General features: G+C 36.5%; 1 protein-coding gene across 7 annotated transcripts in view; it reads left to right on the top strand.

The window, feature by feature from the left end:
- SLC10A7 (solute carrier family 10 member 7) overlaps positions 1 to 27,785 on the top strand; it is a 189,001-nt gene that overhangs the window by 40,368 nt on the left and 120,848 nt on the right. For 5 of the 7 annotated variants that reach the window (XM_045576284.1, XM_036423866.2, XM_045576286.1 and 2 more), the window contains one exon: positions 26,756 to 26,794. The exons of 1 other annotated variant lie outside the window; for it this stretch is intronic. In XM_045576284.1, the coding sequence (XP_045432240.1) occupies positions 26,756 to 26,794 (39 nt within the window). Of the gene's footprint in view, positions 1 to 17; positions 723 to 26,755; positions 26,795 to 27,785 lie in introns of those variants that run through there. One more of the 7 variants, XM_045576287.1, reaches the window with a different exon arrangement.

Here is a 27,785-nt window from a genome sequence, read left to right as displayed (position 1 = left end):
TCTTTTGTTTACCCTAGAATGGAAGCATACCTCTTGAAGGAATTAAAATGGTAAAGTCTACCATTTATCCTGACACCACATGGCTGTTTATTGTTTATTAACCAAAAATCAGGTTTCTACCTTTAATGACTTGTAATATGCATTAAATTTAGTCATAATAAAGAAGAAGATATGTATAATTTTGCTGTTTAATACATAACTAAGCATTCATATTTATTATAGAGTTTAATATTTTGTATTTATACTTCCAGCAATGTATAATATAGTGTGTTGTTTAGAGACCCCTCAAAAGCTCAGGATTTACTCGGAAAAGAATAAAAAAAAAAGTTTTTTTAGTATTTTTTTCCTTTTTTATTTGAATTTTTCCCTGGTTGTTTGGTAAAGAGCAAACAAATTTGTTCCTAATGAGGACATTTACCTTATATAAAAACCTGTGTGGTATGTTTGGAGGTATTCCACAGAATTGACAAATTGTTGAATGGCTACACCATCATCTATTAATGAATGCACAAACCATTAATGCTAAAGTGACAGAGGTGAGTGTGACAGTGAAAACCATCATCATGTACAAAAATGGCCCTTTAATACTTAATTTTTGCATAATTATTAGAATGCACATAAAGCATATCAAGTTGGTTGGCTTAAATAATAGTACTAGTTCCCAAACATTTAAAATTCTTAGAAATGTTAGATAAATGCACCTTTGACTCGATTTATTTTTTATTAAAATAGCCATAAAAAAAATTTTCTAGAAACTCTCTCTCTCTCTGTCTCTCTCTCTCTCTCTCTGTCTGTCTCTCTCTCTCTCTCTCTCTCTCTTTTCGATATACTTGATCAGTTGAAAATGTTTCTCTAGTCACATTGGTTTAGCCTTATGCTCTTTTAAATTGCATTATTTGGAATACTTCCAAAAGTATTTTTTCACCCAAAATTATGCACTTTTTTTGCCACCTTTATAAGGGTACATTTTGTCAAGGAATGGGGCTGCTGTGTTTAATTCACTGAAGTGAATAATAATTTCAAACGTCTATTTGTGATGTTTTAAGGATCTGTGTAACGTGTAAATGTTTAAGTCACATCTCTTTAGCAGGGCTGGGGGACGTCCAGCCTACGTGTCATGTAAGACCTGTGAAATCATTCGGCCTGGCCCTGCCAAGGCATTAGGGGTGAGTTAATTAAATGTTTGACCAAATATGGCAGGCTAGTTTTTAAGTTGATAATTTTGTATGGCCCTCAAGTGAGGTTATAAATATTCAAATGGCCCTTGGCAGAAAAAAGAGGTTCTCCACCCCTGCTTTAGTGGAATATAGCCGTTGGCTTTTCCTCTTTTGATGGGTATTGTGGCTTGTAAAGAAAATCACACAGCTGAGCAGCATTAATATAAAACATGGATTTCATACATGCAAACAGTAAAAAGCATACAATGGGCCAGCTTCCCCCCCCCCCCCCCGTCTTCAATAATAGAGATTAAAAAAATAATCTTGGCACATCCCTTGTGATTCCCTCTTCCTTCAGCCAGTTGTAGCAATCCAGGTATTCTCTACGTGAGGGGATCAGGGTGCACAGATAGCCTTTGTGGGAACCTTAGAATATGCTTGGATGTGAATTTTAAAAAGAAGACATTGGGCAGGATTTCCCCTAACTTTGTCTCCTTGAGGAAACAGTGATGCTGCCATTCAGGTCTAACCCAGGCCTCTAGTCCTCGCTATGGGGGATGAAAGAATATTTAAGTGACTGGTGACCACGCAGTTAGCTTTATCAACCTGGGCTTTTGAATTTGAAATTTGGTTTTCAGTCTCATTCCTGCCTGCTGCCATGATAGGGCCTTTAGACAACAAGTCTTTTAAAAGTTAAAAGGCAGTAAGTCAGTCCCCTGGAAACGATGCAGAAACCTAGATTCAACTTTGTAAATAAGAAAATGCATTGAGTATATTAAACAGACATAGAAAAATGGATTTCTGTCTTTCGTAGTAAGGTAATTGGGCACCACTGCTTGGCAGGAGCTGGTGCTATTGAGCCGGCTGTGGCTGCCACAGGTTGATAGGCAGGTGATCAGGCAGCTTCCACTAGGGTCTGCACAGGAGGCCTACCTAATATGCTGTCTGCCCTAAGGGCCTATGGGAACACAGTTGGATTATTATGTTAATGCATGAGCCTGCTGCCCTCTTCCTATCCCAGCTGGGTTCCCTGTTGTTAGGAACTGCTTTGCACTGACAGTGGAGTAATATGCTTCATGATTGAAAGGGCAAAGGGGCTTGGAAGGAAAAAAAAAGAAAAAAAGAATAGGCCTGCACAGATATGTAAATGAGGGAAGGAAGTCTGTAGGAAAATTTCACTGTAGTAAGTAGATAAAGTTTATTAGAAAGTCCTTTTTCTCAGAGTACTCTGTAAAAGCACTCATTTCTTAATTACTTCCTGGACCTGCTTTTCTTCCTAACACTGGTTTACTGGACATGGCAATGGTTTCCAAAACAGGCTCTTAGGTTGGTTTTGTGTACAACTAAGATGCTCTAACACATTGGTACCCAGATAGGGTGCTGACCGTGGTGCATTTTTTTGCACCTTCATTACTCCTTTGTACTGGCCCCTCAGTTATTCTACTGTATTTTATAGAAAAGTTATTATTTAAATGCTGGAATACTTATATTTTATATTGACATTACTTTTAATGCTCTTTATTTTTGATTCAGCTTAAACTGAGTAAACCTATCTTTTGGGAGTAGGTGGGGTTGGAGTGAAGAAATAGTTGGATGGAGTAGAAGAGTGTTTTGGGGGTTTTTGAGTTTTTATGAGTGGTGGTTCAAATTTCAGTAGCATTTTGGTTTAGTTGAAGTTTTTTTTTTTTTTTTTTTTTTTTTTTTTTTAATTGATTTCAGAGAGGAAGAGAGAGGGAGAGAGTGATAGAAACATCAATGATGAGAATCATTGATTGGCTGCCTCCTGCACACCCCACACTGGGGATCGAGCCCACAGCCCAGGCATGTGTCCTGATCAGGAATCAAACTGTGACCTCCTGGTTCATAGGTCAAGGCTCAACCACTGAGCCATGCCAGCTGGGCGAGTTGAGATTTTTAATATTGACACCACAACATAGTGAAAAGAGTGTGGGCTTTGGTGTCTGCAGACCTGTACAAATCCTTGAATACTAATTACTAGCTATCTAGTTTTAGATACCGGTAAATTATTGAATACTTCCCTGCTTATCCACCTTACCTATAAAATGGGTGTATTATTAATTTTAAGTGAGAGGATAATGAATATAAATCACCCTGTCTGACGTAGGGTAAATACTCAGAAATACTTGTCATAATAATGGTACGTAATTGTCTTAATAAATTAGTTATGATTTTTAGTTATTAGATCATTATTCTAATATGTATGGCTGTATACATTTTCAATGGATATCAATGAATCAAAGACTTTTTTTTAATCTTTTTCTTCAGATTATTTATCTAACTTTTTCTCACCGAGCCTCACCAAATGGGGATGATCTTAGCTTCAGTCAGAATTTGAGACAAAAATATTCAGATAGACATTATTTAACCTAACGGGTCAATACTAGGATATATTTTTTAACAGTAAGCCATACTTCAAATACTAAAAGAAAATTGAATAGAAAAGAAAGTCTAGCTCTGTCACTGTTCTAGATAGTTTCTGGAGAGACTGTTGTGTATGCCTACATGTGGGAAGTTTCCAAATATTCCTGTGTAACTGTTTCTAATATATTTGTGTTTTTAAAACTACTGTACAATTGGAAACTACTTTAAATAGATCCATTTTTTTTTACTTAGCACTGCCCTGCTGCATGAGATTATGCCTGTGAGAGTGGTGTGTGCAAAAGCCTGGTGCACAGAGGGACTGGGAAATAGTGGGCATTATTAGTGTCAATGCATGTCCCAGCCAACAGCCTGCATGGGTAATGCCTTTTAGACTTAAAAATAGGAACTTCATCGAGATAATAAAGGTCAGCAAATGCTTAAAGTCTGGGTCTAGTATAGGCTCCATAAACTGGTAGGATGGTTACCATATATCTGATGAAAAAGAATCCACATGATTCTTTCTAATAATTTTAACACCTCAGCAAAAAGTCTGAAATTTAAGGTAGATACCTGTTATGTTAGAAAAGAGAATTTCTGAACAGGTAATTGTGAATTTGATTTTATCCATACAGAATAAAGCAAGAAGGAACCAGTTCTGTCAAAACAATCTTTCTTTGTGCTTATAGCAAAATTCTTTTATATGTCTTTGTATTGCCCATTTAGTTAGTTGTGTGTGTGTGTGTGTGTATGTGTTGTGGATATGTGTATATTATAGATATGTGTACGTATACATGAATATGCATGTGGGTACTGGAAAATACATATGTGTATGTCTATAGCTATATTTAATATGTGTATCTACATCTTAGAATCTAATGTGTAATTAGGACATTTTAGGAGGAGCTCTAGTAAAGCACATTCCTTAAAAATGACATTTTAAAGAATGCATGGAGTTTTAATAATAGTTGCTAATTGTTAGGACTTTGAAGAAAAGCCTTTAGAGGAAACATAAGACCATGAGATGGGTTAAGAAATAGTCTAAGGTTTGATTACACCTTTTTTTTTTTTTTTACATCCTGGTTCTCTCACCAATATCATGTAGACCTATTATCAGAACATCATTATACATCTATCCCAAACAAAGCCATTATACATATGAAGAAGCCTATCCCAGAGTAAACAATAAACTCAGTTTTAAAGGAAGTCTGTTTTGAAGAAAATCTATATAGTCTATTTGTTTTAAACAAATATTTGTCCATTGCTTGGTTTTCTTTAAAGTAGCTCTGGATCTGACATGTCCTGTACTCCCGTGTAGGTTGAAATGTTCTCGAGGACAGGAATCATATCTTATATTTTAAAAAATTCTTATTTCTTATACACAATAGGAGTTCATCAATTGCTTATTGATTGAATAGTGGGTTGATTTTGGTGATAATACTCAGATTAAGTTCATGGATCCTACTTGCTCCTTGTTTTCTCTTACCTTTCCTACTGCTCTCATTATCCCCTTAACCCTTTGGCAGCTTCATGAAGCTTCTGACTGAGATTTCCAAACTCTGACACCAATGGTGACTGCTCATGGCCACCTTTCTACCTCCATCAATCATCTGTACTTCTCTGCACCCTCCCCACATTGTTATTTTGTCAGAGGCACAAGAAAGGCTGGAGTGGGAGAACTGATGACTGGTATACACTTCATAGGAAAGATGCAAACATTTTTCCAGAGCAGTTGGTTTCTGCCCTCCTGGTACCATTAGGTTGTCCAGTGTCTGTGCTGCCCTGCAGGTTGTGTTCCCCATTCAGCCTTTGCTTTTTAGGAGACTTTAGGGGCTCATTTAATGATAATTTTATTCCAAACCCCAATCCAAATTAAAAATTTTAGGACCTACTCTTTCTTAAAGGTTTATTCCACCTTGCCACCCTCCTCTTCTCCCACTTCTTTTAAGTTTTCCCCCTAAAAGATGATAACATTTTTGTTGTTGAATATTTTTCTAGGTCTCACAAATCTCTAAATATTATGTATTCTACATAACAGGTTATGAGTCTAAAATCACAGTGAGTTATACTGTAAAAAATAATAAACTTTGCTGAAACTGGTTTGGCTCGGTGGATAGAGCATCTGCCTGTGGACTCGAAGGTCCTGGGTTCGATTCCCGTTAAGGCATATACCCTGGTTGCAGGCACATCCCCAGTAGGGGGTGTGCAAGAGGCAGCTGATCGATGTTTCTCTCTCATAAGTTTCTAACTCTCTATTCCTCTCTCTTCTCTGAAAAAAACAATAAAATATATATTTTTAAAAATAATAAACTTGGCATTTTTAAAAGGGCTTGCCTCATACTCTATTGGTCATCCTTCTTCTTTCTACCTTAATATGTTTATTTGTCCTTATTTTTCCAAAATTACCAGAAATATTATCTCTAGTTCCAGTTTCATAATTTGGAAAATCTTTTATTAATGATTCTCACCACAGTAATATGCATTAGTATTGATGATGATATAGTTAGTAATGGCTAATTATTTGTAAACCACTTACTATGCTAATGATTTACATGAATAGCCTCATTTAATTTTCACAAAATGCTTACAACTACATACTAATACCCATTTTTGAATATGAAAAAACAGGGAGGCTTGAAATGGTTAAATTAAACTTATTGGAGGTCCTTTAGCTATCAAGCTGGATTCAGACCTAGATAAGCTGTCTAGCACCCTCTAGTCTAGTACATGCCTGTACACGGCTGTTTTAAGTGGTAAATTACATGCTGAAACATAGCTCTCTTCTCTCACCAGCATCCCTCTAGTCTTTGGGAACTGATGACTGGGATACACTTCATAGGAAAGATGCAAACATACCATTGGGTTGTGTCCATACCATTTTTGTGCAAGAGGTTGTATCCTATTAGGGATAATTATGTCACATATAGCTAGGAGGATGGATCATAAGTAAATGAGAAAAAAAACAAACATGCTAACAAGTTTGGTTGTTGTTTTTTTTTAACCCTACATTTCAGGATTAACTTACTAGGTAGTTTAGCAATTTGGTATTATCTCATACTGATGATCTCAAAGGAAAAAGTAAGAACTAGTCTAACTACTAGTAAAACTTGGCAAATAAAACTAGAAGTTAAAGGGAATAAAAGTCAACCCTTGAATCTACCTAACAGCCTGATAAATGTGCAAAAATACCCTGAAGATAACAGAGAAAAGTTACCGAAAGGAAACTGTGCATACATGAATAAATCAGATTTTTACTTCATGATAAAGCCTGTCCTTACGGCTGGACACTGATGGAAACATGGTGAAGTAAGCCTGGCTCCCAGCAAGGACTTGGACTTGGCAGAACGAGCACTGAGAGCACAGAATGAAATTTGACGCATTCTGTCTATCCAAGCATACCACTTAAGATGAAGGTGTCTTCTGGGACCATGGAAGGCCTAACAGCTTGTTTGAGAAATTGTACTTGGAATGAAGAGTTGCAAGCAGGTGATCTATCCCGGCGTTCCCTCCTAAGGTCTCACAATGGTCCTTTCACAAGAGAGGCTGGTTTTAAAAGTCCCACTTCCACCACTGATTCATTTTACTTATTTGTCTGCAGCACTGCACTCCTCTGAGCTTCATTTTTCACACCTATAAAATAGAATAATGCATTCCTCATTGGATAATTTTGAGAATTAAGTGAAATAACACTTATTGTCTAGCATACAGATGATGCTTACTTAATACGTGTCAGCTTTTTTCTTCTGGTTATAAAATGCTATTTTAAAGGAAAAGTAAAGTAAATAGAGTCATTTCATTATAAATTCCTGGCTCAGAAAAACAGATTTTTGTCTCTAGCTCTTGGAGAATTTTATGCATCATCTCTCATTGAAGCTCCTGACTGGGGTGGGGAGGGGAATGAAATCCAGTTTGATTAATGAATGCTTTTGGAAGGCAGTTTTTAAACTGTGTTGAAGCTAGGTTAAATGAGAGCCAAGTGGGGCCATTTCTGGGGGTTTGGGAGGTGAAGCAATTTGTTTTTGCACTTTATCAGTTCTTTTACTCTTTTAATCTCATTTCTGGTCCCTCAGGTTCCATAATAAAGTCTTCAGTATTATACATTTTTATTAAACATCTTTTTTGGACTCTAATTTGCATTTCAGATAATATAACAAAATGTATGCATTTCAAATATTCACGGCATAACTGTGATTAGAACATGTAATCCCTCAAAAGATGTTAATTATAATTTATATTCATCCTGAATTTAATTAAGTGAGTTGGGGATTAGAAAGTAGATGTAAAGAGTAGTTAAGGGAATACATTTTTTAAAAGCAACCATATTTTTTGTAAAAAAAAAAAGTAAACCTTTTTAGCTTTAAGCTTGGATAGATAAGGAAAATACAGAAGACAAGGAGAGGAATCAGGGTAAAGGACACGTTGAAAAATGTTAAAACTATGTTCACAGTTCAGGTCTTGAATTTAAGCTAATTATGGTTTAAAAAGGAGGGCTGGTTGCAGTAACTTTCTCATTTATATTCTTAGAGTCTTTCAGTACATGTTAGCTCACTTGGTGTCTAATAAAGACTTCAGTTCAACTGAAATCTTTAAGGTCTACAGAGAGTGACTGTGGTCTCTCAATCCAACTGTTATATGATACTTCAATTTTCCTTACGATATCTTGACCAAGGGGGTATTTTATGAATAATTAAATGTAATAGCACTTTGAGCAGAGATAATTTGCACTTAAACAGTGTTTGTCTATGGTAACATTTTATTCGTAAAATTTTCTAGGAACGTGTTTTCAATCACTTCATTTTAAGATGATCTAAACATAGTTTGAAAGGTAAAGGTTATTTTTAAGTCATTTATTTATTTTCAAATGTGTTTAGAAGAAAATATTTATTTTATAAACCTGTTTTGAATGAATCATGCCATAAATGTGATGCACAAACCCACTCCGAAAGAGAGAGAGAGAGAGAGAGAGAGAGAGAGAGAGTTGTGTTAGTTATATACACTGGTTACCTAATATTTTACTGGCCTCCATAAATGGATAATTTTTTATTTTATTTTATTTATTTATTTATTTAAAAAAATATATTTTATTGATTTTTTACAGAGAGGAAGAGAGAGAGATAGAGTTAGAAACATCGATGAGAAAGAGTCATCGATCAGCTGCCTCTTGCACACCCCCTAATGGGGATATGCCCGCAACTAAGGTACATGCCCTTGATCGGAATCGAACCCGGGACCCTTCAGTCCCCAAGCCGACGCTTTATCCATTGAGCCAAACCGGTCTAGGCGAGGATAATTTTTTTTTAAATTTCAGTCTTTTGAAATACAATATTCTCTCAGTAGAAATATTTCATGTGAAAATTCAGATGGTCTTTGCTTCATAAGAAATTGAGCTTCCTTTAAAAAATGCTATAGTAAGTAGGTAAAGGAATACATTTTTTAAGTGAGTAAATAATAAACTCTATTTCAAAGGAAATAAAAAACTCTGGTTTTACCTAAGATATTCTCTGAGACTCTAAGTATTTAAACCCTCATTCATTTTGCTTGCAACCTAAAATCATTCCACACAATTGTCCTCATTTGTAATTTAATTTCCCCCAAATGACTGCTTTGATAATGACTGTCATGGTTTCTTTTTCTAATAACAGAAAGTATTGTCATTCTTAATGAAATGACTTTTTTGTGGGGAGGAGGGTTAGATTCACATTATCACATAAACATAGTTTTTGGCCAATGGCATATCAAGGGAAAAGGTTACTCTTCATTCACTGTCCATCTCCTAGTCACAGGCAATATTCCAGAATGACTGTAAACATTTTATATTATGGTGCTGATTGAAATTTTTTGCTAACTTAAGTTTCTTATTAAAAAATCTGCATGTATTTTTAGTGAATAATCTAGAAAATATAGAAACAAAGAAACAAAACAAATACCATAATCCCACTGGAAAGGCCAGAGTTGGAGAAATGATAACTGGGTTCATACACACTTGAGATATTATATGTGCATCTTCAAGACTTTTTTATCTAAGTGTATGTTTAATAAAATGAAATCATATATTTCACACTGTTTTATATTTCTATTTGTCCACTTAACAACATATTGTGATCATGTCTTGTAGTGTTCTACAACATTCTTTTCAAATGCTTATTATTATTCTCATGTGTGGATGTACAATGATTTACTTCAGCCCTGGATGAGTTAGCTATTATAGAATAATGCTATGAAGAAAATTATATTACCTAAATCGTTTCTTGGATCTGTATTCTTTGTTGTTATTGTTAATCCTCACCCCAGGATATTCTTTCCATTGATTTTTTAGAGTGGAAGAGAGGGAGGAAGTAGGAGAAAGAGAGAGAAATATCAATGTAAAAGAGACACATCAATTGGTTGCACCCCAACTGAGGTGGGGATCGAACCTGCAACCCAGGTACATGCCCTTGACTGGGATTGAAATTGAGACCCTTAGGTGTGTGGGACAATACTAAACATCAAGCAACACTAGTCAGAGCTGTATTCTTTTCTTAAATAGACTTTTAAAAATGAAATTAGTGGGCCAAGGGGTATGTATGATATTTTTAAAGTTTTTCTGCTTACTGTGACACTTCCAGCAAGGTTATAAAGGGTGTGCAAGGACCTTTCCCCAGAAGTCTCATCAATCAAATGCATTACTATTATATTTTAAATTCTTTGCTCATTTGATAGTTTCCTCCCACACTACTTTTGTTTTCTCAACGCAGGTTGGTCCCTGTTGGAAAGATGAGGAATTCACATACTATTTTATAGAAATGTGAATCTTAACATTTTAATTACATCTCCCATTCCTAATTTCTATTGCTCTATGTGAGTAAAATCTAGAGAGGAACATTTAAAAAGTTACTCTATTTCTTTATTTTACTTCAACCCAAAGAAATATGCATTGTGGTTGCTGAATGCATTATTTAACAAGACCTGGAACCATGTTATAAATGGTGCCTGGAGAAGGATCTGGGGACAAGACCTTTCAGCTTTTTTTTTTCTTTCTAAATCACATCTTAAGATCTCGGAGATTCTGAACTCAAGAGTGTTTGGACTATTGTTATTACAGTGAAACCTTTGAGAGTATCTTCTCGGGTAATTTCTTTAGAGAAAGTCACTTACAGATATAAAACGTTTGACCAGAAGAAAGCCTCAGGTTGTCAGAGTTACTTACACACCGTTGTTCAGCTGGGCCTCTTTATTAAATCATCTCTTGGCAGTCCATTAGTTGTGGTGTTATAGCTATTGCATGGGCCTCTAAGCTAATATACCTTCAATCACTAACAGAAGGATAACCTTAATAAAAATTTGAAGTCGATTTAGTGCTTCACTGCTTGCTGACTAGTGTTTTACGTTTTAGTGTGTCTATACAATTTCCGTTCTGTGTATTTTTGATATTCACATATATCTTATCCACGTAGTCTATTAGAGTCCAATAAAGATTAACGGCCTAGAGAAGGAAGAATGTTTGGGAGCTCTTCCTTGTAGTCCTGACTTGGCTGCTGGCAGAAACTGTGTGATTGTGAGCAAGTCACTTCCCACACTGAGATGCTGTCCAGTTGTTATTTGTAAGATTAGGGAACTGGGGAGCCGCTCTCTAATATTCTTCCTGTGTTACTCTATTATTTGTAGAAAATTTAAATTCTATTCAGCTGAGTGTAATACATTGACACTTTTTTTTTTTAACCTTAGCTAAGCTTTTATAAGAAATAAAAAGAATTGCTCTATTTGGTCCCCTATAAAAATTTGTATAACTAAAATTTTAAAAAAAGAGCCGAAACCGGTTTGGCTCAGTGGATATAGAGCGTTGGTCTGCGGACCGAAAGGTCCCGGGTTCGATTCCGGTCAAGGGCATGTACCTTGGTTGTGGGCACATCCCCAGTGGGGGGTGTGCAGGAGGCAGCTGATCGATGATTCTCTCTCGTAGATGTTTCTAACTCTCTGTCCCTCTCTCTTCCTCTCTGTAAGAAATCAATAAAAATATATTAAAAAAATAAAATAAAATAAAATAAAATTTAAAAAAAAGAAAAGCCACATTACTTAATAGTAAATAATACAGTAGAAAGCTCACTTAATGTCAATTAACTTTAAAAGGAAAATTATGATGTAGTAGTAATTACTAAAAAATATGTTTAATTTTTATTTTAAAAAATGAAATGAAATTATGAAAATAAGCTTATTTTGTAATCCAATCAATAAAATTCCAGTTATATTATAACTACTTACTAATTCTTGGTGTGAATGAAGAAAGAATCAATTATTATTTTGGAGGGTGGAATATCGTAGTATTCCCAAGAAAATTGTATGATGACATGATGTCACAAATCTCCCTCCTATTTATTTTTACAAAACAATCATAAATATACAAATATGCAAAAAGAATTTAGGTATGTTCAATTTTTACAGGTATTCTCACTTAAAAATATATTCTGGCCCTACTAGGTTTGGCTCAGTGAGTAGCATGTCGGCCTGTAGACTAAGGAGCCTGGGTTTGATTCTGGTCAAGGGCATGTGTACCTGGGTGCAGGCTCCGCCCCACCTGGGCCCTGGTCGGGGCACATGCAGGAGGCAACCAATCCATGTGTTTCTCTCACATCTATATTTCCCTCTGTCTTTCCCTCTCTCTTTCATTCTCTCTAAAAATCAATGGAAAAATAGTCTCAGGTAAGGATAAAAAATACATATATATTTTTATGTGTGGTAGTGGTCAGGAAGAGGTCAATGCAAGGAAAAGGAGACATATGTAATACTTTAAACAATAAAGAATTTAAAAAACCACATATATGCACACATATTAGTATATTTAGTTTCAGATTAATCTCCTTTAAAGCACATATCTTGTCAATTATGTTTTTTTTCTTACTTGTCATTGTCTTTGTTTTAGTTTCATTGACTCAATAAAATCCTGCATCTTCTGTAGGACTTACAGTTATATTTAGCAACATATTTTCATTTTGTTTGTAATGTATTATCAGGTGTCTAACTGTACCATCTGTGAGGGTAAACCAACCAAAACTGAAGTACAGAGATAGATATTATTGTGAAATAGTTTGGGTGTGAGTGTGGGAAGTGAAAATGCTTTCTTGGGGATCATTTTAGAAATGATCAGTTCATTAGTGAACCTTCTCTTGTGAAGACATCTCTTGTTTCCATATACAACCCAAGTTCTTCGGGGACTTGGAAGACGAACAGTTGTATAGTTGACCCTTGGACAATGTGAGTGCTAGGGGCAGTGCCTCCCACTTTCATCCTCTCCTTGCAATAAAGAATCTACATAGATCTTTTAACTCCCAAAAATGTAACTACTGATAGCCTATTGTTGACTGGAAGCCTTACCCTAACATAAACAGTCTACTGGCACATATTTTGTATGTTACATGTATTATATACTGTATTCTTACAATAAAGCTAGAGAAAAGATAATATTATTAAGAAAATCATAAGAGAAAATACAGTTACAGTATTTATTGAAAAATAATCCACTATAAATTGACCCTCATAGTTCAAACCCATGTTGTTTAAGGGTTGACTATAATGAAGGCTTGCTGGGTCTTACTTAATATGGTACTTTATATCTTTGTAGTATACCCAGGGATTTTTATATTTTTCATCTCCTTTAATCCTTAGAAAAATTTATGAAGTGGATGCAGTTATTCCCATTGAGCAAAATGAAGAAACTTAGATTTAGAGTTTTCACAGCTGAATATGTGACAAAGTTGTTTTGAAACCAAGTCTTCTGACTTCATTATCAATATTTTTCTAGTATTTCACAGGTGCATCTGTGAAGAATTTAAATTAAAAGTTTATTTGACATGAAATCATTATCATATTTAAAAAGTATTAAAGGAGGTTATATTAAAAAAAAAATAGGGCCCCTAAGGCCATAGATTCTTATGTATTACCCACAATATGTATTAAAATAATTATTTAAAAAGACATTTTTTATAAGTTATAAACAGTTTTGAATCTTAAGCTTTCATAGGTAGTAAGTAGTGATAGTAACTGTAGTTATTATTTGTTTTTATTAATATTTACTTATTGACATTTTTGTATAAACATCCAAACCAAGTAAATATGAGAGAGCTAAATCATAATGTCACGTTTTTCTACTATTTGTTTACTTGTTAATTTTTTGATTTTAAAAAGTCAGGCTTATGGATGCATAATTTGCAGAAAGAAAAATACACCCTTTAAAAGTATTTTGATTAGTTTTGGAAAATACATAAAGAGTATTAACACCACTGCAATAAAAATATAGAACAGCCCAAATGAGAGTGGCTTCATTGGGTGGACACTGTTCCGTCTACCGAAAAATTGCCAGTTAAATTCCCAGTCAGGGTATCCGTCTGGGTGGAAGGCTCAATCCCCAGTTGGGGACGTGCAGGAGGCAGCCAATCCATATTTCACTCCTCTGTCAATGATCTCAATGAAAAGTTAATTCAGAAAAGGAAAGGACTTGCTAGTGAAAACGTGATTTAAAATATAAACTTTAAATCTAGAATTCTAAAAGAGATTGTGTAGTCTCTGGTCCCGAAATCATGAAGAATAGGATAGGTTGGTTCTATTTGTTAGTGATTTCAGTGTAGCCCTCTTTGAGGAAAAGTGCCTAGGTTAGATGATGTGTGGAAGTCCACTGCAGTTCTGTGGTAAGATTCTGCAGAATCTGTGCTAAGTTATTTCCCAGAAGATAGTGGGGAAGCTATTTTATTGCTAATGAAAAGCAGATGAAAGAGTTATTGCTGAGGGATTGATCCATTGCCCTCTTAAGAAGCTCTGAGATTCCCAGTCCTAATGGATGGAAAACAGCAGAAATAACAGAGTTAGGGAGGTGGGGTCCGAAATTTGCAAGAAACATTAGATGGTTTGACATAGGTTGTCACTTAGGTTTTGTGGATGCACTTCTAAACAAAGTGTTAGGGGAATTCTTGGGCAATTTCTCTGTTGGTGTGCTGAGAGCTTAGTTCATGTGTTGGCATTAAACAGAGCGTCCATTAATTGATCAGAGAAGTGCTCCTCGTATATTACTCGGAGGTATTGAAAAATTTTAAATGAAATTTTAGTAGTTGATTTCTGTGCTGCCATAACACTTTGATCCTATTGTTCTTGTATTATAGCCATTATGATGCCTGTCTCTAGCTCTATTCTTTGAGCAGTAGTCTATAGGCATTTATTTTTGTATTCCTAGTGCTGAACTTAATAAATTGTTTAATAGATTTGTGATGAATAAATTAATGATTAGAGGAATAAATAATTTTATTCCTTTTTGACAGGAGATTGGAAACCCAAAAGATTGAAAACAATGAAACCTCAGGAATAATTGAAAACTTGGCATTTCAAGTAGTATATAATATTTTAAGTAGGTTTCATTCAGCCACATCATAGATATTTGAGTGTTTAGTATGCTATAAATAAATAATATGTATTTTAAATTTAATAATCGATATTCTGAATTACATCCACACTCACAGTTTTTTACTCTGAGTATTCAGTGTTAACATAACAAGTAAGACTGTTTAGGTGGATTCTTTTTGGCATTATCCTCAAATTTGCTCAATTTTTAGTCAGACATGGATTGAGCACTTAATATGTACACAGCATTGTTCTAGGTTTCCCTAAAGATTAAAGAGAGAGCCTTTAAAATGTTAGGTGTACTTAACATAAAATATTTATTGTATGTTTTTTTTACTAATAAGCACATAGTTGATATAAAATCTTGAAAATAAGGGAAAAGCACATAGGAAAAAATACCCATAATCTCATTATCCCAACATAATCACAGTTAGTGTTTTGGTATATGCCATTTTTGTATCATATATCTACCAATATCTGTTAAAAATAAGATGTAAAATAGGCAATGTGGGGATAATAGAGAGGATATAGGGAGATCTTTCTAGCTTTGCCACTAGCCATGTGACCTTGGGAAAAATCCTCCATCTCCATGGCGTTCTGTTTCTCCATGTATAACGGGTAAGGGCCCTTCCCACTTGAAAATTCTGATTTCATTGAAATTGAATACCTTTGAAGACTGAGATTTCACAGGAATGGAATTGAAAGTATGTAAGTCTGTATTCATCTCAATTATGAGGGGGATTTAAAGATACTACTATAAGTATTTTCTGCTAATAGGTTTTCTTATTATCAACCAGTTATATTTAACGTAACAGATTTCTCCTGGAACAAGAGCCTCAATCTGAATTGATGAAGTTATAATATTTGAGTTGATAAATACATTTTTTTTTTAAAGGAAGGTGTGAAAATAATTCTGTTAAGCCTTTAAGTATGCTACCAGACTACAGGATCACCGCTATTTTAAGTACATGGGGTTTTATTAAAAAAAATACATAATAAAATAAAATAAAATAAAATAAAATAAAGCACACCATGGAGAAAAATCAAAACTGCTGTGTAACTTGATTCTTTTTGCACCTCAGGAAAATTGATTTTGGCTTCCCTCCCCTGCTCCATGCATATTGTGAGCATGTAGATGGCATGCAAGAAGCATTGTGCATTATGCACCAAAGCTTTAAAAAGTGTGAAAAGGTATCTGGTTTGTCTTAGGAGGGGTGTTTTCACATTAAACAATCTTTGTTGAACAGTGAAGATGTCCTATTACTTGTACTGTTTCATAGTAGGATTTTTCTGTGTGCATTTTAACAGTTATTTAAGAGTCCCCATGTGCTTAGAAAGGAATCTGAATATATGTGCCTTTAAAAAAAAAAAAGCCTCAGCACAATATAGGTTATTCCATCAATACCATCAAATGACTGGGAGCTGCAGTTGGAACAATATGTAAAAATACAGCTTGTGAAAGATTTCCTTTATTAACTGTCATCATCCGCAGAATATATGTTCAAATAAACGTTGTGTAATAACTAAATTTGAGATTAATAGGCCCCTTAAGAAACAGCGGAGTCATTCAGAATAGTCAGTGAAAAATAGGCTGTAAGACTGTTACATGCACATATTGTCCTGCTTACATGCTCTCTCTGGTGTCATTCCCATTCATCACTGTCGGCACGCTCTGTTCTCATTAAAACACTCTCGCACAAAAGCAACTTAATTTTCTTAAGAGGAGAAGACACCTGATTCAATTTAGTGCCCAGAAACAGTAACTTGAATATATTTTTTTCCTTGCCTGAATTTAGATGAATAGTTATAAATAAGAATAGCCACCTCCAGTGCACTTCAAAATTAAAGATATTAAATAATTTTTTCCATTGGTTTCAAGAAATGGACCTTTAGAAATAGGGAAGAAATGTAGCTAACTCTCAGAAAAGCAGTTGGATGCCATTTACTCTTAACTTGCATATATATGAACAGGGAGTTAAAGTGGTCATTAAAATGGTGACTTTTAATGGTACATGTTCTAAACGTAATCTTTCTTTAAATTGGTGAATGCCTTGTAGCAGTATTATAGTCCTTGTTTATATTTATTTGTTGAGAAGATAGATTCAACACTGATTTCAGGACAATATTTTACTTTGTAGCTATTGCTGTCTTAAAAATTCAGTAACATAATACTAGAATCAAATGAAGAGTGCCCCTTTAATGTTGAACATGGTATATAAACCTGCTTTTTAATTGATGTCCTATATATTCACTTTTGTATCATGAATCAGTGGAACTTAAATGTAATAGAGAAATGTATAACACAAATTTTACTTGTTATAGATTTATACAGTGAAAATAGTGGTAATTAAATAGTGAACATTAAAATGTCCTAAAGAATATTATAAACTGATTGAACCAAAAGATAGATATAGAAACAGTAAAGCAACAAGCAGACTGTCAAATTACAGCAGGGAGGGGAGGGAGAGCTGGGGGAGATAAGAGATCAACCGAAGGACTTGTATACATGCATATAAGTACAACCAATGGACACAAAACTCTGGGGAGGGTGGGTATGTATGGGAGGGGAGGGGCAATGGTAAAATATGTACACAGATAATAATTTAATAAAAAATAAAATATCCTAGCAACTAAGGTGCTTATCAGAAATCCATTATAATTGTCTTTTAAAGCAAACAGAATAAACTTGTTCCTAATTCTTTAAAAATATTTTGCTTTTCTATGAAACTTTGAAAAATGTCTGACAAGTAAAAAGACAATATTATGTTTCCAATGGAAACCCAAGGATTAGAATTCAATCTTTGATGTCTTTATAGTCTTTTCTTTTTTGAACTGAACCTATGCTTAGAAAGGAAATAAATATTAAGGTCAGGTCTTGTGAATCAGAGGCTGAAGTGATATAAATTCACATAGTTGAGGACCTTTTCTGGGGTAAGACAATGCTATTGGCAATGGGAATAAGAGATAGGGCCTGATTGGTCCTTTATTATTTTCTCCCTTGTTTAGGAACAAGATTATATCAGATAGGCTTCAAATAATAGAAAATGAGACTGAACGCAGCTTCAACAAGCAGGGACTCATTTACCAAGATGGCTGTGGGTAAGGGTGCTGGCATTTGTTCTGAGGCTCCATGATGTTAGAGAGGCTGACTCTGCATTTCTTTTGGTCTTTCTCTTCTGGTGCAAGATAGCTTTCGTGGCTCTGGGGAGGAAGAAGGGAAGAAAGGCAGGGTCAGATACGATCCTCCCTACCCCACTGCAGCCTGTCAAAGTCTATATCAATCCTAATATATAAAAAGCCAGGGGCCATCATGACCTAAATGACCAGACGGAAAATTGAATAGCAGGCTGCGTAGGGGGTGATCAGGCCAGCATGGGGGGCAGTTGGGGATGGCCAGGTTGGTGGTGGTGGGAGGGCAGTCAGACATCCCTCTCACAAAGAGGCAACCAGATTGGCAGGAGGTGGGCAGTTGGGGGCAACCAGGACAGCAGAGGGGGACAGTTGGAGTCAACTAGACTTTCGGGGGTGGGGTGGGGGTTGTAAGGGGTGACCAGGCTGGGGGGGGGGGGCAGTTAGGGATGACCAGGGCGGCAGGGAAGCAGTTAGGGGTGATTAGGCTGGCGAGAGGAGGGCAGTTAGGTGTGATCAGGCAGGCAGGCAGGTGAGCAGTTAGGAGCCAATGGTCCTGGATTGTGAGAAGGATGTCTGACTGGGATCGGGCCTAAACTGGCAGTCAGGCATCCCCCAAGGGATCCCAGATTGGAGCGGGTGTAGGCTGGGCTGAGGGGACCCACCCCACCCCCTTCATGCACCAGGCCTCTAGTGTGTGTGTGTGTGTGTGTGTGTGTGTGTGTGTGTGTGTGTGTGTGTATATATATATATATATATATATATATATATATGTATATATATATATTTCACTGTCCAGAACTTTGTTTCATGGCAATCCTAGCTTTTCCTTTCTTGTGTGAATTTTTTGTGTCTGTCTTTTTAAAAATTGGGTTTTTTTTTTTTTTTTTTTTCGCCCCAAAGGCATAAAGATCTTTTCTCATAATTTCTTAAAGTTTTGCCTTTCAAATCTAGGTCTTTATATACAGGGGTCCTCAAACTTTTTAAAGTGGGGGCCAGATCACGGTCCCTCAGAGAGCTGGAGGGCCGGACTATATGAACTACTAATTCCTACTGTAACACCTCGGCTGCGCTCACTGCCCAAAAAACCTGGCGGGCTGGATCAGACTCCTCTGCAGGCAGCATGTGGCCCGCGGGCCGTAGTTTGAAGACCCCTGATAGCACTTTCTCCTTTAGTATATTGTGGAAACTTAGTTTCTCCTCCTTTCCTAACTGCTTTAGAGTGCTAGACAGCTTTTGTCCTACACAGCTTTCTGATATTGTTTGTAATGTTTGATTGTAAACTCCTGCAGTGGGGGCTATTTGGTCTGGGAATCTACTTTGGTCTGGATTATGGAAGTGACCTCAGAGACAGTTTGCATTTGCTTCTTTCGTGGCCTTAGGAGTTCCACTGGTCTTTGATCCGTTTTCTCTTCCCTGTTCTTTGAATTAATCATGCGTTTGCTGCCGGGACCGGTTTGGCTCAATGGATAGAGCATTGGCTTGGGGACTGAAAGGTCCTGGGTTCGATTCCGGTCAAGGGCATGTACTTCGGTTGCGGGCATATCCCCGGTAGGGGAGTGTGTAAGAGGCAGCTGATCGATGACTCTCTCTCATCAATGTTTCTGGCTCTCTATCTCTCTCCCTTCCTCTCTGTACAAAATCAATAAAATATATTAAAAATAAATAAATAATCATGCGTTTGGGGTTCTTGAATCACTTGGGTAGTATGACTTAAGCCCATGCAGGCATGTGTTCCTTTCTTGACTTTGTAAGTAGAGTCTCTAGTTGCTCTTCCAGAGTGGAAAGCCCTTTCTGTTCTGCTCCGCCTGCTGCAGGTCTCATTTCTCGGCCTCACCCTTTGCAGGATGAACCTGTGCTAATTGCACTGTGGGTGTGATCAGCATTCTCAGGAGAGTGCAGCAGCCACTCACCTGCTTTCCCTCTCTGGTTTTGACTAACTTCTCTATGTCTAGTACCTTCCTCTGGTTCACTTACACATCCTTCTCCCCCAACCTCCTCAATCCTAGGGAATATAGCTCCCAAAACTCTCAAAGGGTGGTCTTCTCTGTGGTAGCCTAGCCAGTGCTTTTTCCCCCCTCAGTAAACACACAGCACAGGACAGCAATGTCATTCTTGCTTTCCAGCAATGTCTCCTGTCCCCACTGTTGGCTCTTTTGAATATATTTTCCCCATCCCCAGCTTGGGAGGTGTGGTGGGCAGGCTGGCTTTCTCCCCTAGAGGAGGAAGAAAAAGTCAAAAGACCCTCTAGTCCCAGAAATATCCTTTTATTACTCTTCCTCTAGGATTTCTAGATTGTAACCATATAGCCTGCATGTGAAATGGTCCCTGGCCTAGTTTTTATGTCTTTTTATAAGTATTACATGGATATATATACCTTACTTTAGAGTAGATACTTACCACACATTCTCAGCTTGGAGCATTATTAGAAATTCTAAAAGAATCATAAATGCCCCCTTTTAACATTTTGGTGAACATTATACGTTGATTGGGGAAGCAGAGTATGCGACAGTGAACACTCTAAATTTCATACATTAACTTGCAGTAGGTTATTCATGCATTCTATAAACAATGGGTTTCATGTTTGTTTTTTATTTAGTTTACTGATGAGAGAAGGATAAAGAGGGGTGTTGGATCAGCATTATGAGTTTCAGATACAATGTTATAAGAGAAGACTGAGAAGACGTGGCTAGGGCCCAGCAGTTCATATATTTGAAGTGCAATCATGGCGAGGGAGGGAGACGGGTGTGAGGTGCAGGGGGTTAATGGGGAAAGGAAAGGGGGGCATCTGTAATACTTTAAACAATAAAGATAAATTTAAAAACATTAAAAAATGCAAAGAAGATTAGATATTTACAGAACTGCAGAGCATGATGCATGGTCAATGCATGGCAGTAAGGAAGGGGAAGGTTGGGGCTTACTGTAAGGTAGAACTTCACAACATTGAAAAGCATCCAGCAATGGGAAAGCTTGCTTTTATGAGCCAGAGGACTCTTTGTCACCATTGTTTTCAGGTTTCCTTTTTAAATTTACCCTTTTATTTTAAATAATTCCAAGTAGGTTATGAAGAAATGAATTCATTATTGAACTTGCTAAATTTTCAAAAATAATTTAATAAAGACATGCTGTACAATATATAATGAAACATTAGTAAAATACCATATATTGGGTAAAATTGGGCTGATACTAAAAGCAATATGTTATTTAAACATGTGTAATATAAAGGAAGCCAATCTACATAGTATTAAAAAATCACCTCAATATGAACTTTTTCTCCCAGTTAGCATTGATCTAATTACCTATCAGATGTGATTACACCAAGGTATACACTTTGTGGGTAGGTTTCATGAGTTCATTAATGAAAATATTACTGTGCAAGGCATTCAGTTAGCACAAGAAGTGTTCATTCATACACTTACTCAGTCTTTCATTCAGTAATGTGTATTGAGGGTCTTCCATGAGTCAGCTACTATTCTAAGCACTGAGAATACAATCTTATACAAATTAGACAAAATTTTTGCTGTAATGGAACATTCTTGTAGAATTCAGTGTTTCCCAAAGTGTGGTACGCGTACCCCCAGGGGTACGGGAAGAGTTTGGTGGGGGTACGCGTTGCACCGGAGTTTGGTGGGGTATGCACTGCACCGTGCTTAGCTGCGCCTAATTTTATGTTCTCATGAGTACGAGCGTCACAAAAATTATAGAAGGGGTACACATATGTCAAAAGTTTAGGAAACACTGTTAAGATGAAGCATTCTACTTGGGGAATAGGTTATTAAATTGTTTCTAGCAAAAGTGATCAATGAAATGCTACATTTAAAAATCAGTGAACTGTCTCAGGTGTGGCTTTTAGTAGGCAGAGGAGAGGAAACTCATATCCAAAGGAAGTCTGCTCATATAACCTGAGGAGTTTTACCTTCAGATCGAATTGTCTTTGGTGGCTTATGTTCCATCTCAGTTCATAGGTTTGTATTCTCTATAGCCTTGTTTGTTATAATGCAGAAATAATAATGGATTTTGGTTTATTTTCAATACCAAATATTCACACCCTAGAGACACTCCTGGAAACAGCCCTGGGCTCCTTTTGTGGCCTCTCATCCCCAGAGCAGCGAGGTGCAGGGGGTGGGCAACCCCAGCTTGTCAAGCAGCCATTTGGAGGTATCTCTAATGTACAAAGCAGGGATTGCAATCTTAATTTCATTTTAAAATGAAATATTTATTACATTTTAATACAAAGGAATTCAAAATGCAAACAATGAATGGCTGAGCATCTCCTTGGCCAGATAACCCTTGTGACATATAGAAAAATAACATCTTAGAAACAAAAGCCAATCAGGTCAGAAAACAAAATAAACAAAATGAACAAAATGAAAAATAAAAAGGACCTTTGCTCAATCCTGTTCAACAAATTTAATCATAGTTCGTATTTTTTACCCTTTTTATAAAAAATAGTGTTTTCTTACACATACCAGTGTATATGTATGTATGTGTGTAAATGTTTACACAATAGGAATGAGAAGTCATGCTTTATAATAAGAAATATATATTTGGTCTTCATCTCAGTTCCTGGCACAGAGATCCTAAAAGCCTTGGAATTTCCTAAGGGAAGAGAGCAGGCAATGGTGTTTATTGTTATTAATTAGGTGATTTTGGGGAAGCCCTAGCTAACCTAAGGATAGGACTGTTTGCAACGGGAACTAACCCGTGTTAGAGGTTTGGAACTTCTCCTTTGACTCCCAGACCTGTGGGGAGTAGAGAAGGGCTGGAGAGTGGGTTCAAGCACCAATTGCCGATGATTTCATCAGCAAAGTCTACGTAGTGAAACTCCAGAGGGAAGGGTTCCAAGAGCTTCCAGGTTGGTGAACACTTGCAGGTGCTGAGTGTGGTGCACTCAGAGAGGGCCTGAGAGCTCCATGCCCTGCCCCATGCCTTGCCCTGTGCCTCTCCCATCTGGCTGCTTGTGCGTTACAAAGCAGTCATCTAGTGAGGAAGCTGGTTTCCTGAGTTCTATGAGCTGCTCTGGCAAAATAATCAAACTCAAGGAGGGGTTGTGGGAACCTTTGATTTACAGCCAGTTGGCCAGAAGCACAGGTGACAACTTAGACTTGTGATTGACATCCAAAATGGGAGCACTCTTCTGGGGCTCACTAACTTCTGGGAGCTGACACTAGTTTCAGGTAGATAGTAGCAAATTGCATTGACTTGTAGCACACCCAGTTGGTGTCTGAGAATTGCTTTGTGGTGTGGACAAAACCATATTGAAGAAATAATACATGCTGTTTTGAAACTTGCTTTTTCACTTTAAATGTCAGTGTGCTTTCATATCAGTACAGGCAAATCATTCTCTTAGCTGCAGAGAATTCCCTGGTAACTGTAGATTTTTAACTAACTCTACTGCTTTTTAGCAGTGGTAGATTTTAAAACATTTATGTTATGCATATTTATGTAACTCTATCATAAAAGAAGGTAACAGGAAGCAAAATAGGATGCTAAAGAGATGCTTAGGTTGAGTGGGAGACTGAAGTCTGTCATTGTGTTGCTTGGTTGTGGCCTGGTCAGATTCAGTCTTGTGTCTTCCAGTCCTTGGATTCTGCCAGACACATGGAGTAACTTGGTACAAGAGGTAGACTTGGAATGTTTTTGGGAATTCTACTTATTTCAGCAATTCATAGCAAACATGTAGGAGCTTAGGATGAGCTTTAGCAGATTTCTTCCTTAGAAGACTTCAGTCTGGAGTGGGCAGGAAGGCAGATAGGTAGGTCATTTCATTGTGTGGTTGGTGCCATGGCAGAGGAAAGGCTCAAGATGTTGTAGCAGCAGGCATGGACATTGTCATCTTTTTGGAAGGACAATGGCCAAGCTGAGTTGCTAAGATCAGTAGTAGAGGAAAGAGAAAGACACTCCAGGCCAGGGAAGAAAGGTAAAAAGACACATGATGAGTTCGGGGAATCACAAGTAATTTAGTGTTATAAGGATATAAAATTTGAGGCTGGAAATGACATCTCTCTCCAGATGGAAATCTGTATATGGAGAGCTTTGTATATGATACTAAACAGCTGGGTATTCCTCACCAAGTCAAAAGATACACATGTCCCTTATACATCAATTAAATACTCTGAATATTTATCATCACTCTTCAGAACCCTGGAAAACATCATTCCTTTATATGCTACAAATGCAGGATTGAGCCAACTATTAGTTCAATTATCTATTAATTTTGAGCCCTACATTCTTGGGTTAATGTCTGATCTTACATGATTCTTCAGAGTACCCAAAGCTTTTGGGTACTGCTTGAGTAGGTCATTTCATTGTGTGGTCGGTGCTATGGCAGAGGAAAGGCTCAAGATGTTGTGGCAGCAGGCATGGACATTGTCATCTTTTTGGAAGGACAATGGCCAAGCTGAGTTGCTAAGATCAGTAGTAGAGGAAAGAGAAAGACACTCCAGGCCAGGGAAGAAAGGTAAAAAGACACATGATGAGTTCGGGGAATCACAAGTAATTTAGTGTTATAAGGATATAAGGATAAGGATATAAGGATAAGGATATAAGGATAAGGATATAACAGTGACTGCTTGAGCTCACTGCCTGGGAGGACCAAGTGATAGTGTAGGTTAGTGAGTTCAAATACATTACCTCTGTCAGAAACACAACTAGGAATAGTGAGCCTGCAGCATCTTGGAGTACTTAAGATATCATCACTGTCATCACCGTCATTTTATAAAATTTAGGAAGACAGCCAATCATATGAAATATATTTCTTGTGTTTGGATTTAAAAAGAGATCTGGATGGGGTATATGGCAATTTTAATAGTAATTGACATTTATTTTACTTGACTTCTGAGCCTTGGTTCTTCTAACCATCATGTTTTGTTTTGTTTGTTTTTTTGTTTATTTATAATATATTTTAATTGATTTTTAACAGAGAGGAAGGAAGAAGGATAGAGAGTTAGAAACACTGATGAGAGAGAAATACTAATCAGCTGCCCCTTGCCCACCTCCCACTTGGGATGCGCCCACAACCAAGGTATATGCCCTTGACTGGAATTGAACCTGGGACCATTCAATCCACAGGCTGACATTCTATCCACTGAGCCAAACCGGTTAGGGCTCTTTCTGTTTTTAATGCTAGGCAACACCATCAGTTGCTAGTTTAAGATTGGGGAAAGGCACTGGAAAGGAGTGAGTTTGGAAGAGAGGAGCTCAAAGAGGAAGGCCTCATTCTTTATTAAAAATAGAGATCAACCCATTGTAAGCCGAACATAGTACCTGGAAATAAATATTGTCTGTGGGGAGATGCATTTTTATAGAAGGGAAGGCAGTGTCCCAGTGTAGTTGATCTCACTACAGCCTATTTCTTTCTACCGTTTTACTTCTTTTCCTCCCCACATTAAACTTTTTTCCTGAATCATCCATAACGTAACTCCAGGAAGATACGTGTATGTTGCTCTCGTTTGCCATTGCTCCCTGCCCTGTTTTATTTTAGCCAAATCTTTGTTTCTTTCACTGCTCCCTGCACAACATGGAACACCATATGCCGTTGTCCCTGTCATGAAGCAGAGGGTTCCCTGGTCTGTGCCTATACCTATGTGTATGCTCAGAGGAGGTGTGGTTCAGTGCCATCTTTTATTGATGGGGCCAGCAAAGGAGAAATCTAATGAAATTATCAAAGCTTTGAATTAATTATGAACTTGAACAGGAGCGCTAAGCTCTCCGGAGCCAAGGATCTCATTACTCATGCACTCTCATCGCCTCCTCCTCTGGAGCAGAAGGCATGTCGGCTGCAGCTCCTAGCTCCTGGCTCTGGACTTTGTTCAAACTTGCTAAACTGGCATCGTCTTCGTACTACGAAGTGGCTGCAAATGTCCATGGTGATTAATATAATTCTGCTGTGGATCTTCAGGAAGTGTCAATAGGTTTCTCTACCCCTCCTTTTGCCTTTTATTATTATTTTCTTTCTTTCTTCGTTCTTTCCTCAAATTGGATGTTATACAAGTTCCTATCCTTTTTGAGTAATAGGAGAAGCTTTTAGGATTCAGGTGTAGCTTCAAGGAATACAGTGATTGATTGAAAGTTAAGAGCTGTGTTACATCTACTGTGTATTCCCTGGATATTTAGGTAAGCGAAGTCAAATATTTCTTCTTTAAATGTTGAACACCTAATAGAAGTGTTTCTTGCTTATTTCTACCTTAGAATTAATAGAATTGCAATAACTTCCATGGTCTTAAAACACTGTTCATAATTTTAATGTGTGTTGTATGGAGGCCACAGATCTCTCTGCTGTGTGTATCTCCAAGGACTTCGGCTCCCTGATAGAGAACAGTTAATGTTTTCTTAATATAATTCTGGTCTTTCACTTTCCAGTAATATGAAAATTTTTATGAATAAATCACCCTCTGATTGTTTTAACTTTAGTAGCAAAATCAATAACAACAAGGTTTCAATTTACTACTGGTGACAATTCTTTGGTACTGTCGTATAGGTTCAGAGCATCTCATGCACGCCTTTTCTGCTCACTTTTGGGACCCACTATTTATGAATTTCTAACTTGCAGCTCATCTATCTTAGTAAACAATAGGCTACTGGCAATTTTGTAAGCAGTGATTAACTTTGTTTTATAGGGTCAGTGTTTTAAGATTTTGAATGGTGGGGGGTGGGGCAACGAAAACCTTTGCTTTTGCTTTTTCTATTCATATTCAGCGAGTTTTTCCCCCCATTTGTTTTCTCTATAGGCAGCAGCAATATTTAATTCAGCCTTTGGAAGTTTTCTGGTAAGTAAACATGGTTTAACTTGTCTATTATAACTTTTGTTATATGAAAGATTTAGTGAAATTGGACTTCTTTTATTGTTTAGTTAAATATAACAGTGTTTTAATTTTTTTATGCTCCATTATTCATAATTGGGAGAAAATTAATTAATAAATAAGAAAAAATTTATCTTACAATATAATTGGGGACTTGGGTTTAATATTCCATGTAATGGATTCATGGAATCAATTAGAACACTATGGGTCTCCTTATAGAGGTTATGTCAATATATTGACCATTTAATGAGGTCTTTTAGATTATTATTATTTTGTATCATGGGAATGAGGATTTTGAAAAGGAAACATGACCCAGCTGGTCAGAAAGGGGATGCTAATTTACTTGTTGACATGCCATTTATTTTGTACATTCCATTGTCAAAGAAGCTACTATCTTGGTTTCTTCTGAGAAATCTATGTGAAAAAAAGTTGAAATGAGGAAATTAATGAGTAATTTGCAAGAAAATACAATATTTTTTGACAGGCAAACTACAATTCTATATAAAAATAGTTCAACTTTCATAAGTAGAACCAATATAATGATAAGGACAATACTATTTTATCATTTTTAATCATTATTTTTAAATAGATGATATAACAAAGACTTGTTATGAAAGAATGAGAAGGAAGTTGAATTTCCTATTAATTGAATATTTTTACTTATATCCTCCCTAAAACTATGCTGAATTCATGGAGATAAATTAGAAACTTTCTTTTTAGGAACATAACTTATTAGCAGATATGTAGTACAAATAATTGAGACTAGAACCAGTGGGGTGTAAACTGCTTCTGTATAAAATATCCTTGACTTATTGTATGTGTTTAAATGAAGTGAAAGCTTTTAAACATGTGATATGTTTAAATGTGTTAATTCTATATACTTCTATACAGATCTTAATGTTTCAGTGTTACAAAGCTTTTACTTACATAGCTTCTGCAAAATATGTTTAAAATACAT

This window comes from Pipistrellus kuhlii, unplaced genomic scaffold, assembly GCF_014108245.1.
Source record: "Pipistrellus kuhlii isolate mPipKuh1 unplaced genomic scaffold, mPipKuh1.p scaffold_m20_p_8, whole genome shotgun sequence".
NCBI lineage: Eukaryota > Metazoa > Chordata > Mammalia > Chiroptera > Vespertilionidae > Pipistrellus > Pipistrellus kuhlii.
Note: the sequence above shows the minus strand (reverse complement) of the source record. Positions and strands in the feature narration are given on the sequence as shown.